General features: G+C 30.6%; 1 protein-coding gene across 4 annotated transcripts; it reads right to left on the reverse strand.

Moving 5' to 3' along the window:
- Window positions 1–2,217: 2,217 nt before the first annotated feature.
- On the reverse strand, window positions 2,218–8,026 carry LOC114167530 (UMP-CMP kinase 3-like). Of its 4 annotated transcripts, XM_028052633.1 has the most exons (10): window positions 7,754–8,025; window positions 6,681–6,730; window positions 6,372–6,423; window positions 5,590–5,707; window positions 4,734–4,890; window positions 4,550–4,630; window positions 4,359–4,466; window positions 4,211–4,282; window positions 3,132–3,176; window positions 2,218–2,424 (listed from the first exon to the last, which is right to left on the reverse strand). In XM_028052633.1, the coding sequence occupies exons 2-9, from the start codon at window positions 6,705–6,707 to the stop codon at window positions 3,168–3,170; spliced, it is 624 nt and encodes a 207-aa protein (XP_027908434.1). In that variant the 5' UTR covers window positions 6,708–6,730; window positions 7,754–8,025; the 3' UTR covers window positions 2,218–2,424; window positions 3,132–3,167. The 4 variants fall into 4 exon arrangements, with proteins under 4 accessions (XP_027908434.1, XP_027908432.1, XP_027908431.1 ...); XM_028052631.1 differs by lacking the exons at window positions 2,218–2,424; window positions 3,132–3,176 and having other exon boundaries at window positions 3,989–4,282; window positions 7,754–8,026; XM_028052630.1 differs by lacking the exons at window positions 2,218–2,424; window positions 3,132–3,176 and having other exon boundaries at window positions 4,115–4,282; window positions 7,759–7,998.
- Window positions 8,027–14,384: the final 6,358 nt, after the last annotated feature.

Below are 14,384 nucleotides of genomic sequence, written 5' to 3' on the forward strand. Positions count from 1 at the left end.
CATTCCTGTTTTACTTCTTCCTGCACCTATCATTCCAGATTTCATTTTCTGGAATGTATTAAATCAATTCCGGAAAAAAAATTTCCGGAAGAGACTCACCCACTTTTCTGGAAGACACTCATTCACTCTTGATCTGAAAAAAAAACTCGAAAACCCTAAAACCAGGGCCGGCATGAAGAAAAGTGATAGGTGCAGGAAGTAACACCCTAAAACCATTGCCGTTTTTTAGTCTTCAATTGCACATCTATTGCTCGTTTCTTACCTTTTGTTAACATTGACAATCTCGAAAAAAATATCTGTTGATTTATTGACTTCTCAGAAGTATTCCATGGAAAGGGAAAGTGGTTTTAATTGTGTATATGTTAATAATAAATTTTTTGGAAATACCTATATTGCCTGTGGTTCACCGTGTACGGGGCCATGTTAGGCTTCGAATTATTTCAGGTCTTAATGTATTATTTGATACTATTTATTAGTAATATATGGGTTTATTTAATATATAAAATAATTATATAATTTTATCATCTATTTGTAAAGGTCGAGAATAGTAGTTTGCATTAAAGAATTGAAATAAATTGAGGGAATAGTAATCTCATACCATCTCGAAATAAAATCATTTGTAATAACCCAAATGGTGTGTTGATCAATACATCAGATTCCTATTATCTGTTTTCTTTTTTGTGAAGTAAGCTCCCTCAAAAATAACCCCCAAGGGAGGAACACTTGAATTACTATTATTCCATCTTTACTTGCCATCAAATAACGGACATGGAAGAAGCATTTACAACTCTAAGAACCAGAGGAATCCAAGCAAGGTATAGGGGTTCAATGGTAAAATATTTCAAGGTAAGAAACAAAAATGGTCTATCATATCAAGAATGTTATTTTCAACTAGTGTCAAGAAGATTTACAGCAAATTCTGGTAGTACTAGCAACATAAATGAAATAACACAAGAAAGAAGTCACTCAAATCTTACATGGTCAAAACTTCGTTAAAACTTATGTACATTTATTGAATGAGCTACTTAAAATAGATTAGAATTTATCAACTACATTTAGCAAATTAAAAAGCAACTCACACAAAAGCAACAAAACAGCCAAAGGGGTTATAAACACTGAAAACAGACTTTCAACAGCACTAGAAAACCAAAAGAAAGTGACTAAACAGGTTTAAAAACCGCAAAGTAAATCTGGAACTACTCAAAGCGCAAAAAGAAAAGTGAAACTGGTTTTAAAACTGCTTAGCTATAGAGGACACGAAATAAAGAGTTAGTAAAAGTGAAGAAAACCGGTTAGTCTAAGCAAGAATCACAACAGCAAACTGATCTAAGCAAATAGAACTACTAAAAACAACAAAATCAAGCTCTATCATATGACAACAGCAAAATCACCACCACCTTCTCCTCATAAAAGGTGGGACAGTTAAAATGAAAGAGGTTCACAATTTTAATACTCTTTCCTACTGGAGTGTAGTAATTTAACAAGTAATATGTTGTCTCATTATTATAATTATAATTTATATATTTATTTTGAATCGTCTATATGTTAAATTATTAATTATATATTAATTTGAACAAAAAATATAATTTTGTAGAATTAATTTAATTAGTTGTAAGATACAATATCAAATATTACTGAATTAATATAAAAATAAAAATATGATACAATTGTGATATTTTAAATTTTCATGAAATTAGTGGCAATGATCATCAGTTATTTTTAATCTTCATAAATTAAAAGAAATAAGAATATTTTTTCCCTCTGAAACTCAAATGGTACAGCTGGATCGGCATGTTGATTCCAACTTCTCGATAAAAATTTAATATAGAGATTAACAATAAGAAAGTAAAATTTACTTTTATTATTACAAAAGATAGATAAATAATTCAAAATCAAATTAAAATGTTAATTTAAATTTTAATATAAACGAGGGATGAGAAACACAGATATAACAAAAAACATACAATATAAATAATAACATTTTTTCAATATTAAAAGTTGATACTAGTAGTCTTAAATCATTGTAAACTTTAAGTAGATCGAAATTTTACTTTTATAACTAGAAAATATTTTCACCTGCCATATTAAAGTCTTCGTGTCTGAAATGTAATTCGATTCCCAATAACGGTACATTTCGTATTCAGCTTTTCAAATTATAAACCAGAGAATTTTATAGCCGCTTTAATCTATTAGCTGATGTTCTTGAGGTTTCATGTGTGAGGATGTAATTTTTGTGTTTTATTTCCCAGTGATAAAAAGTACATATAAGCAGGACACAAATCTTTATTGCAAAATCAATGAATGACAACAAGCTATTATAACAATAGAATACAGAGGTAAAACCCTCAGGTATAAGCTACAATTTTCTATTTAAGTAATGACAAAATGTGAGACAACAGAACAAGCAACCGATACTGATATGACCTGGAAAACAATAACAAGATGTAAATCAGATCCTATTCACATGTAATAATGATAAATGATATTCGTATGCGATTGACTGGGAAATGAATGATGCAAATATGGAAAAACCTATTTATAAACTCTATTATCCAACGTATGAAAACGAATAAAATATAAAATACAGATCCTTTTGGTTAGTCTTAAAGACTTCATTCCAGTGATTTTGCGAAGATGCCTTAATTGTAAAGTTTCTGCAACATCATCACTTCCACAAAAGGAAGTTGTGATCGGGTATGAGTTTAAACCTTTTTTAAGTAAAAAATTCTAAATTTAATAGGAATGGAAAGAGGTAATAAAAGAAAACAAAATCAAGCATAGACATGACCCATCATAACAAGCCAAAATTAGGGCTACAACTTGGATAATTCAATTGAGAATATTCTTCACTTCATCACTAACCACACATGAAGAATATCTAAAAGCATTACCAAAAGATGGTTGATCGAGTATCCCAAAGCAAATGCAACAAGAATTGATTCATTACCACTTTGGAAGGATGATACTAATATGCATGAAATTTTAAAATGCGAAACAAAAAAAAAAAATCTAAACTTCAAGAATTGATTACTTCCACTAGTTAGATGCGTGATCATGAAGACAAGTAGGACAGTAAAATGCATCAGTATAAAATATATGCTTTTATATATCATTCATGATGCAACATTTACCTCCAAATTTCCACCGTGGACTCAAGGTTAACATGCTCATTCAGCCTGCAAATAAGACAGATGAACATCAACTCCAAGAAATATTACAGTTGAAATAGCATGATTAGAAAACTTAGTTTTAATGAAAAATAATAATCATTTGTCTCTGGTGAAAAGTTGATCTTTTATAATTTAGAGTTACTCCTGAAACTTCTCAGGAAGTTCTCACTCGTCTGACAAGTGAGAATAGAAGGATCACATGCAATGTACATTTTCATTTGTACTTGTCTTAATTTATATTGCAATTTAAGTAAGTTTCAAAAGCTTTTCATCTCAAGAATCCTTTCCTTACGAAACCAGAAAGTAGTCTGGTAGGAAAGTCAATATATTGCAACTTTTGCTATTCTCGATACTTACATGTGCACAAACTAGGATTCATATAATTGTTTCAATAGTTGATTCAAAGAGTAGTCTAATCAGAAAACTTGATATCCCTTGAGGGTTTAAGAATGTTTAAGGATTAAGGCTTCATGTTTCTCAAACGTACAATAGTAGGTTTGCCATTAGAGAATGTTCTAGATAATTAATAATTGTTCTTTCCTCTTGAAAGCATAGGCTGAGAGCCAGCAATTGGTTCTTCAAAGTTTTCATGAAGGCCACACAAGCACAGCTTACTGAATTCATATTTGTGTCCAATTGAGATTTATGTTAATATGTCTACTTGATGGCACACACTTTTAGATAAGATTTTCATTCATGTTGCCTATGTCTTTATTTATTCGGAAAAAAATATATCAACCCTATCATTAATGTATACTAAACAAATAAAATTGATAATGAAAAAAAAAGGTAATCAAAGTTATATTTAAATATTATAGTAACATCATAATAATGTATATAAAATTAAACATCTTAAAATATTCAGGCATGACAGGAGTCGATCATTAGCGAAATTATAGTATACAATACAACACAGTATACTATCAAGACATGTACATTACTAATTAACAAGGAAGACAATGGTTCCCAAATTTTGTCTTTGATACAAAATGGAACTTATACATATAAAGTCTTGACATAAGACGAACATAATGATTTACCTTCTCATTCTTGGAACCAAAAATTCCTTTCACTGTCTCAAATACCTCTTCAACAGATCTCGCAGCATTGATCTACAAAAGAAACAATTTATTGATGCCCCTACAAAAGAAACTGAGAAACTTATGAAACTATGGTAGAACAAATTACCTTGCGAACTTTTCCTTTTGCATCATAATAATTAATCACAGGAAGACTAGACTCCAAGAACACCTTGAACCGCTTCCTTATTGTTTCAATATTGTCATCTTCTCGACCCTTTATAATTGAGAAATGGTCTTCAGTGATGACTAGCAAAAGGAAATACAAATAACTAAAACAAAACAAAAATAAACCTCAACCTGGTTCCTACTAAGAAGTCGCCTCTCCATCTCTTCCTCAGGGCAATCAAAATATAGGACAAAAGCTGGCTCTATTCCTGTCTGCCAAGCCATAATGCATTTTGGAAATCAAAGTTAGTACACCATTATCCATATCAAAATAGTTAAAATTATTTATTTATTTAAATTTTAGTATCTCAATTACCACTTTCTCAAATGCTGCACGATTTTCCTCATTGCGGGGAAAACCATCAATAAGAAATTTGTCATTGCCACTTTCCTTCATTGCTTTTTGTAAGAGCTTAATTGTTACCTCAGAGGGAACAATTTTCCCTTCTTTAATCATATTCTGAATCATTGTACTGTCAAACAAATGAAATGAACGAGAAGTTAATGGTAAATGATATAGACCATTTAAGCCCAACAATACAAAAGATGGTAGACTAACAACGGTGTCCATCGCTCAGCAGACAAAGTTCAAAAGGAATTAAGTATACAAAAAGACATAATTAGATATTTCGCAGAAAATGAACATGAGTACATGACCTAACACCAATGTTATGGGATAATTTGCATCTTTATTGACTAAAAAGCAAAAGAAAGAAGGGACAAAATGTACTCATCCACAACTATGGGCAATTTTCACCTGTGATATAATCAAAGAAGCCAAAAGCATAATATGAAACTGAATCCACATGCATATCTATCAATTTTAAGAAAAGAAAAAGGTTATGTATCCCTTTTCAGTTATATACTTATTTCTATAACTTCAAAATAGATGAAGTCCTCATAAATAAGAAAACTGCATAAAAAGGAAATGAAGTCTTTTCTGTGCGTATTGAACAGTTTTTTCTGTGCGTATATAAAGATGTGTGGCAACAAAAAAAGTTTTTTCTGTGCGTATATAATTTTTAATATAATAACAAGATGAAAATTATACTACCTATTGAACAGCTAGTCAATTGATGTTTCTAATAGAGACAAGATTAAGTGATCAATTCAGAACAGGTTTATAAATTTATGAATAACATATTAACATAACGAATATAACTTGTACCCACCCATTCTCAGAACCAGATTTGATTTCTGCTCGCAGAAGATCCCCCGCACTGAGGTGAGTAAACTTAAAATTGTCAACAATATTTGCACATTGCGTACCCTTTCCACTGCCTGGGCCCCCTATACCATTATCAGATCAATAACCATCTTAGAAAGTCAGAAAAAAATCCACAGTAAATTCCAATGAACACATTAGACAAAAATGATAAATAAATTCACTCATAAAAAGAAAAAGGGTCATAACAAAAAGTTGTGTGCCATAAGCTAAACAACAAAAAATAAGCCCTTATATTAGCGATTGCAATCTGCAAATAATTTATAAATACCCAGAATCAAAGTATTCACTATAGCTTACAATTATTTGTATGTTATTTCTTAAATATTCCTCTTCCAATGTGAAAGTTCAATAACAAAAAAGTAATAATTTCATCAGTCAAATTTCTTGCCAAAATGGTAGACAAATTTCAGCTGAGAAACTAGAAAACAATTAATTGAAGATTCATGATTTGCAGTACAGCTCGTGCATGTAAAATGAAGCAATGAAGAAAAGAATCTCAAGGGATTAAAAAAAAAACCTTTGCAGTAGAAATTCATAACATTTTCAACAGACCAAACTGTTACTGATGAGTGGAACATGGGGAGATATATGGCATGAAATTACAGCGTTAGGCTCATCTTCAACAATTTGAAACGAAGTTCATGCACCAGAATTTGATTGAAAGTTCTTTTAGAGGGAATATGATAATGGAGATACTTAACTTGAATGAAACCGATAACTGCTTACCTAAGACAAAAACAACTGTAGGATTTTTCTCTGCGGGGCTTCCGTTTGCATCCTACAATAAATGATTAAAAAGAGTCTAAATATACACTTCACTAAAAATATCTCAGCAACAGAACAAAAGGCCATAAAACTAATCTTAAAGCTTATGTTGGTTTTATAGAACAAAAAGAAAACTATGTTTTGCTGGATATAGTACCAACATTGAGCAATCAAGGAAAAATATTTTCAATATTCAAACCTTCACAAATGTTCAATAAGGTTTGCAAAATAACAAGTGAAAATACAAAACAAATTCTAGAAGTGGAATACCTTGTTTGTAGCTTCAACACTTCCCATTAGTAGCGCCTAAATGTGTTTGTCTGTAAAAAAATGTCAAGTATTTGTGAATCAAATAGAAGTGATCTAAGTCAAAAAAACAAAGCACGTATATTACATATCCATTAGGTACTCATTAACATATTCCAGAATAACATCAAAATTAATTAGCTAACTTTCCATACAAAAATGAAGTCATTTCCCTAATGCCAAAGCATAAAGGCTTCACTTCAAATACAAGCAAAAACTACTAATGTATGCACTGATTAAAAAGAAAAACTAACATCATTTTACTCTGCTAATCTCATGTAAAAATGAACTTTTTCCTAATGTGCCATTTATTGTAACTTGTTCAACAATTAAAACAATAGTCACATAAAATTATTTTTAGAATAATATACACAAATCAGTTAGAGAGTATAATTATAATTTAGTATAATTTCATAACTTTTTATTATGTCCGAATCATACTCGATAATAGAGAACATTCAAAGCATATCTGATCCATAAAATTATAGAATACTTCTGCTTGAATTAAAACATTTAAGGGTGAATTGATCTTATAATGCATTTACACAACAATACTCTAATCCTGACATGCTTAAATAATTTCTATATTCACCTAAGTTCACGCTCAACAGATCAAGAGCGACATGCAATACTCTCATTCAATGTTCCGCTAAGCTTATCACTCAATATCATTCAACCAGCATCATAATTTAGATCTACAGAAAACAAGCCAAAATCACATCTCAGAAACTAACTAAACAACTAGCCTAGCCATTACATCCACAAGAAAATGAACATCAGAAAACTGAAAATAAGATCAGGAATGTCCAAATCAATTACAATTGAGGTGAATTTCCACTCCGTTTCAACATTCGATAACGGAATCGGACAATGCGCAAACGAATCAAGAGACTCAAGAAATTAAACAAGTTATAAGAGGACAGATCGGAGATCTGAGATCGGAGCGGCCAGATCTCGACAAGATTCAAAGAGATCTAGAGAACAAACTGTAGCAAAGCAAATAGAAGATTCAAACGAGATTCAGAGTTAGGTCGTACCTTACCGAAAGAGAATGAGAGAGAAAAAGAGAGAACGATAAATAGAAGAACGAAGGGAGGGATTTCAATGGTTGTGTGCTATTTATAGAGTTGGAAGAAGGAAGAGAAACAAAACGGAGGTGATTTTTTTTTTTATTCTTCTTGTTTGGAAAGAAAAAGAGAGAAGTGAAGCTGACGAAGGAGGAAGAAGGTCGTTTTTAATAGTCGGTAGGGGCAAAATAGGAAAGGTGTGTTTGCGTGATTGTAACGGCTACAATCATGATTTTCCAGCATCGAAGGAGGGTGGTGAGATTCTTCTATTAACTACCGTGGAACTCTCCTTCTAAGAAAAAAAATTGTCCTAAAAACAAATCTTTTGATAAATGTTAGGAATAAAAAATCACTGATCACTATCACTAGTTTACTAGGTATAAGAATTATTTAAGATCATTCATATATTGTATATAAATCTAAATACTTATATCGAAATTTAATACTTAATAAAGGTTCATATTAGTTTACGTTGATTATAAATATTCAAAATATATATATATATATATATGAATTTAGTTTTTAGTTTTTAAAACTCCTTTATAAATTCATAAAGAAAATATGGTTTCTCTTACCTATACAAAACAATAATTATTTAAAATTGTTCTTTTTCTTAAATTAATCTTAAAAGAAAAAATTCTACTTCTTTATACTTTCGAATGATGGATAATATAAGCTATATATATCTTCTAATATTAGTGTTTTATTATATTTTATTTAGTTTTATATTTCTTTGAACAAAATATTATTACTCTATTGTTTTATTTTAGATAACCATATAATAAAAATTCATAATTTTTTAATTATTAATATAAAGAAAAAATTGTAATGAGTAATATATTTCTATAAAATATCCTTAAATTTATTATAATTTGAATAATATAGATATAATTGAAATCATATTACTTATTTGTCCTTTTATATTGTTTATTTGGTTATTTATACTTAATATATATATATATATATATATATATATATATATATATATATATATACTATTTACTAAATAACATTTTTTTCATTCTCTTTGTTTGCTTTTTATAACATAAAATATATTCAAAATAATTTATTATACTATTAAAAGTAAATCTAATAGTAAAAGAACAATTCAGGCAAAAAGAAAAAGTCTACTTATCATTATTTTTATAACTTTAAAATATGTACAGCACCGCAGGAAAAATAAATAAATATATATATATATATATATATATATATATATATATAATTGTGAACTTTTGCACTAATTATTGCAAAATATATAATAACATTTAGTTTTATTAATTAATAATGTAAAAGTTATCAAAGTTCAGAATGCATAATAACTAAATTTAAATTATAGGAAATTATGTTTTTATAAAAATTTATCTTTGTCCTTTATTTTTATAGTTAGATCCAACGCGGTTGATGTCGAATATTTGATTGATAAATCTTATTCATTCTAGAAGGTGAGAAAGGTTCTTTATTAACTCTTTTTAGTTACATCTTGATACTTTTCTAAACTTGTTCATAATTTTTTATGAGTTGGTGAATAAGCTCTCTAAAAAAGTGTATAACATTAACTTTAAGACTTTCAGTCATTAAAATAAAATATTTTTTAAATATGAATAATAAAATATTAATAAAGTGAGATAATGATAGAATAAAAGTTGGAAGAAAATTTAAAGAATCATATTCCTTATAATGATAGTGTTGAATTCTGCCATTAATATTTGTGTAATTTAGTTTTTCATATGCCAAATGAAAATCAATTTTTCTTTTTTAAGAAATAAAAAGATCGAGAAAATAAAAGGTTGTTTTATCTATGAAACAAGAACAACAATTAGAAGAATTTTATACAGAGAAAAATACGGAGTCCACAGTAAATTAAAATTTTACTGTTTTTCCTTATATTTCATAAATTTTCTCCATTTAATTATTTTATAAAAGATGTGCACATGGACATCACATTTGTTGAAACTTCACATTACATATTTGTCTTTTCAAGATACATTAGATCTTAGATCTTGAATATTTTAAACACATTATTATACCTTGTATTGTTAAAATATTACTTTGTATCATATTAATTTATATATATATATATATATATATATATATATATATATATATATATATATATATATAATAAAATATATGCAAGTCAATGATCCTAGGAATATTATATTTAGTCTCTTTACGTAAAATTCAGATACTTAAATTTCATACTATATTTTATGCTTTTTTAAGATATAGTGTAATGATTTAAAATTTTTAATATTATATATATATATATATATATATATGATAGTTGGTTGAGATAAATAACTAGTTTTAAAGAATGAAAGCCAACTCTTTTTTTTCGATTTTTATCTTTAATATTAGGTTTTGTTGGATATTTGACTCAATATAAGCTCATTTATTCTCTCCTAAAAGTTTAAGGGTCTAACCTAATTTGTTGGGTCTAACGCTGACTCATACAGTGTCCAAAACCCCTAAACTAGCCCTAACCCTCTCATTTTGTCTACTTTCTAGAAAATAGCTCCCCTCCTCCCTTCTAGAATTGCAGCAGCAGCTCAGTTAGGGTTTGGCCTCTGTTCCTCTTCAAGCTAGCTCAACTCCATTTCCTATCCCACGTAAGTTGATCCTTGACCCATATCTTCTCCTCTATAGTTTTATTTTGCGTGGTTTCAACAAAGGTTTATCTTGATAACCTCGTACTCGATTTGTGCCAGTGTTTCCAGCTCACAAATATGCTCCTGAAGTTGTAGTGCTCATTTGCTTAGGTATCGGTGTCTTTTGCTAGCATTTTTCCAGGTAAGGAAAGCTAGGGTTTCGTTGTTTTGATGTTATTTTGTTTGATTGGATCTGTTTATGTTATGGGTGCTTGATATGTATTGTTGATTGCGTGATAATGTACTATATGTGCTTTTGGTGTGGTTGGAATCAGGTTTGGCACGCATGAGAGCAGTTGAGTTCTGCTGAACTCGCCTAGGCGAGCTGGGTGCTCGTCTAAAACGAAAACTCTCGCTTAAGTGACGAGCTCTTGCTTGAGCGAGAACAACAACAACTCACCCCTCTCTCTGTTTCGAGGACTCGCCTAAGCGAAGGCCACTCGCCTGAGCGAGATGGGCTAGCTTGAGCGAGACTTCGACGTGCCCACTGTTCGCAATCTTGCCCAAGCGAGATCTAATAGCTTGAGCGAGGGGTTCCTCTCGCCTGAGCGAGAGCTCCTTAGCCTGAGCGAGATTGACAGTGGTGATTTGATAAGTATGTGTTTCTAATGATTGGTTGGTTGGTTACTTTATAAAGTTATGTATGATGCCTTGTATGTATCCTATATGACACCATGAGACTGGAATTGATGAGCTTGGTATGATTATGTATATGAAACATGATTGGATGGTTAGTTATATATTGGCATGAGATTGGTATGCATGATAATTCTATGGTTGGTTGGTGAAGCATGACTATGGTATGAGTTTGACGTAATTCCATGAATCATTTGATAAGATTCATGGTGGTGCCTTGTGTAATGGATGTAATTTCATGACCCTCTTGGTGAGAGCTCATGGTGGTGCCTCATGTAATGGATGTAATTCCATGACTCTCTTGGTGAAAGCTCATGGTGGTGCCTCATGTAATGGACGTAATTCCATGACTCTCTTGGTGAGAGCTCATGGTGGTGCCTCAAGTAATGGACGTAATTCCACGAACCTCTTAGTAAGGTTTCGTGGTGGTGCCTCAATATATAATTAAGTAAGGATTCAAGTAAGGATTGCATCCTGAAGCTCTAAAGAGTCAGTTAGTCTCACGTAGAGCATACTGACTTAAATGGTGAGAGTAGTAGGAGACCCTAGTCTTTGACAGGATAATGGCCTTAGATGTTTGAAGGCTAACCTTGTGCGTGGTAGGTTGAAACCCATTGGCAATGACTCTGCAAAGTAGTAGAGGTCACCATAAGTGTAAACATCCAGTGAATCCGACTGATCATATGTATCCGGATAATTGAGTCGTAGAGTCTTACTTGTTTGCTATCACATGCTTGGTTGATTTATGTATTATTGACTTTTAAATTGCATGCTCAATTGTATGATAAAACCTTTTTACTTTAGCTTACCCTTTCTGTTTGCTTGTGTGTTTTGTGTGTGGTTTTCTCCTTTTACGATGATCATCAATTTATTGATGTGAACAGATGTGGGAACCCTTGGTGGTCATCAAGGTGATAGAAACTCCGCAGCGGAGCTATTTTGGGTTGGATTCCCTGCTCCGAGTACTCTTTAAGGCATTATGGCCTATGTTTTATCTTGCTCTATGAGCATGTATTTTGGATATCTGTCAAACATTTATTTTTGTTCTCTGTTTTGTTAATGACATTGTGGTATGCCTTAGTTTTCTCTGGAGTATTTTGGATAATTGTAAGGAGTGACTGTAACATCCCGTCAGGATATTACTAGTTTAATAAAATAAAATAATTAATTACATTACATTTAAGAGCCTTTTTGTATGAATAGGTTTCAAATATCTTGCTTTTTAGATGATCCCTCTAGAAGAGCAATATTCTAACAATCTATGTTTTTTTTTCTAGTTACTTCGTTCTCTATTTCTATTTCAGAAAATCTTTAGGAAAAGAAGAAAATTCCGTCGAGCTAAAAAAATGTCGATGTCTCTAGTAAACTAAAAGAATCGTTTAATAGCTATTTTGCTTCAATCTTTACTATGCAAAAAAATGGAAGATTTAGTTACGAAAGAGGAGGGCAATCCATCCGGACCCATCCGCTAGGTTTTCTCCACCCTTTCATTTTCAGCCCACAACTAATTTTTAAGCAAAAAGAATTAAATTTAACTCACCAAGGTTCGAACCCATGACCTTACCAATGTCAAATCAAAGCTAAACCACCAAGCCAATTCATGTTTCATGCTAATTCACACGCGTTTTCAATCATGTTATCACCCAACAAGACCATGTATAATTTTAAAATGAAAATAAGTCAACCAACACACCAATAACACTCATAGGACTCAAACCCAAGTCCTTACACACTTATAAAGTACTCTCAACCACATGAGCTAGTACTTTTCCACATCATACCCATTAGAATTTAATGTCATAAATAAGCTACCTACCCGCATTTATTAATTAATTAATTATTTAATTAATTAAATTTTGCGGATCTTACAGTGATACTTTTACTCCATGACATTGCTCTTTACATTATATTCTATGTGATATTTTATTTAATTAAACTTATTTATTAAATGGGACATTACACTCGCTTCTATGAAGAGAAAATATCCAAAAGTTGAGAAGTTTACTTGATATCTCACTTAACTTAGTAGAGAGAGATTTGAAAAGTAAGAGAGAAACGTAAAAAAATGTCATAATTCACTTAGAACATAAGCACATTAAGAGAGAGGAAAAGGAAAATTGTTCATGTTTTTCACTGAGCTACCATTATAAAATTGATATTGCAGATTCGGTCACCATTGGATCATACTGAAAATTTGACAACAAGTTCGAGACATCCTATTATTCATTCTAAGTGGTTGGATAGTTGATACAAGGGTTGAAAGATATTCAGTTCACCACAGTTGTGCATTTGGGTTTTCTTTATCTTCCTTCATTCTCTATTTGTCCATTTGCAAGCTTTGTTGCTTTGTTGTTTGATTGAGTGTTAGTACTATTTTTATGCAGTTGATTAAGACTCTTTTGTACAATTTTTTTTATCATAATAAAAGTTATTTCTTTGGTATGGACGACTCGTAGTGTTTACCATTGTTCAAAGAAGAGTTTCACATTAAAAATCTTGGTATATTTGTTTATCACTTTTGTTGTTTATTATTGTTGATCATTCTCCTCTTAGATTTTTGCAAGTTAGAAAAAAAAAATTATTGCATTCTCTGAACATTTTGGTTGTGTTGTTGAACATTTTGGTTGTGTTGTTGTTTTCCGTCAGTTTTCATAGTTTTTCACAGTATCACATTTATCTTTTTAAAATACAATTCATTATACTTTCAGCGTTTTAAATACATTATTTATTAAATATGTATTATATAATATCATACCCAATTTATTTTTGTTTTTAACGTGTATATTAGAACTTTCTTTCTAATATGTATTATTGATAATTAAATGTATAATGCACATGGTATTACATAATCTAAGATGGTCGACATCATAATAGTATATTAGCTCATAAGTTCAAGGGTACAACAATGTGAGACTTGATGATGTGATGTCTCGACAAAGAAACCGTGCAACAACACAATTGTGTGATGGTTTAAGGGTGCAACCACATGATAAAGAGATGGATTGGGTTCGTGAGATTGAGCTTAGAAAAATTTGCAATCTACATATTTTTAAATAAGTATTAGATGAGATTTACGGAGATCACAAACGAACAAGGAATTGTGTGTGAAATCGGGAGATGGAGTGAAGGATTATAGATAAAGCTCTTTGTGGGAGTGGGATTCTAGAGTATACTTTGTGGGAACGCTTTGTGAGAATTAGAGTCAATGAGTTTCGTAGTGATTTTTTTCTAGAGCAAGTGAGGAAGTGTTACAAAAATCAATCCAATTTCAGAAATTTAATTTCCTATAAATGTTATTTCCTTATTACAAAAAT

The sequence above is a fragment of the Vigna unguiculata genome, chromosome 10 (assembly GCF_004118075.2).
Source record: "Vigna unguiculata cultivar IT97K-499-35 chromosome 10, ASM411807v1, whole genome shotgun sequence".
Classification (NCBI taxonomy): Eukaryota; Viridiplantae; Streptophyta; class Magnoliopsida; order Fabales; family Fabaceae; genus Vigna; species Vigna unguiculata.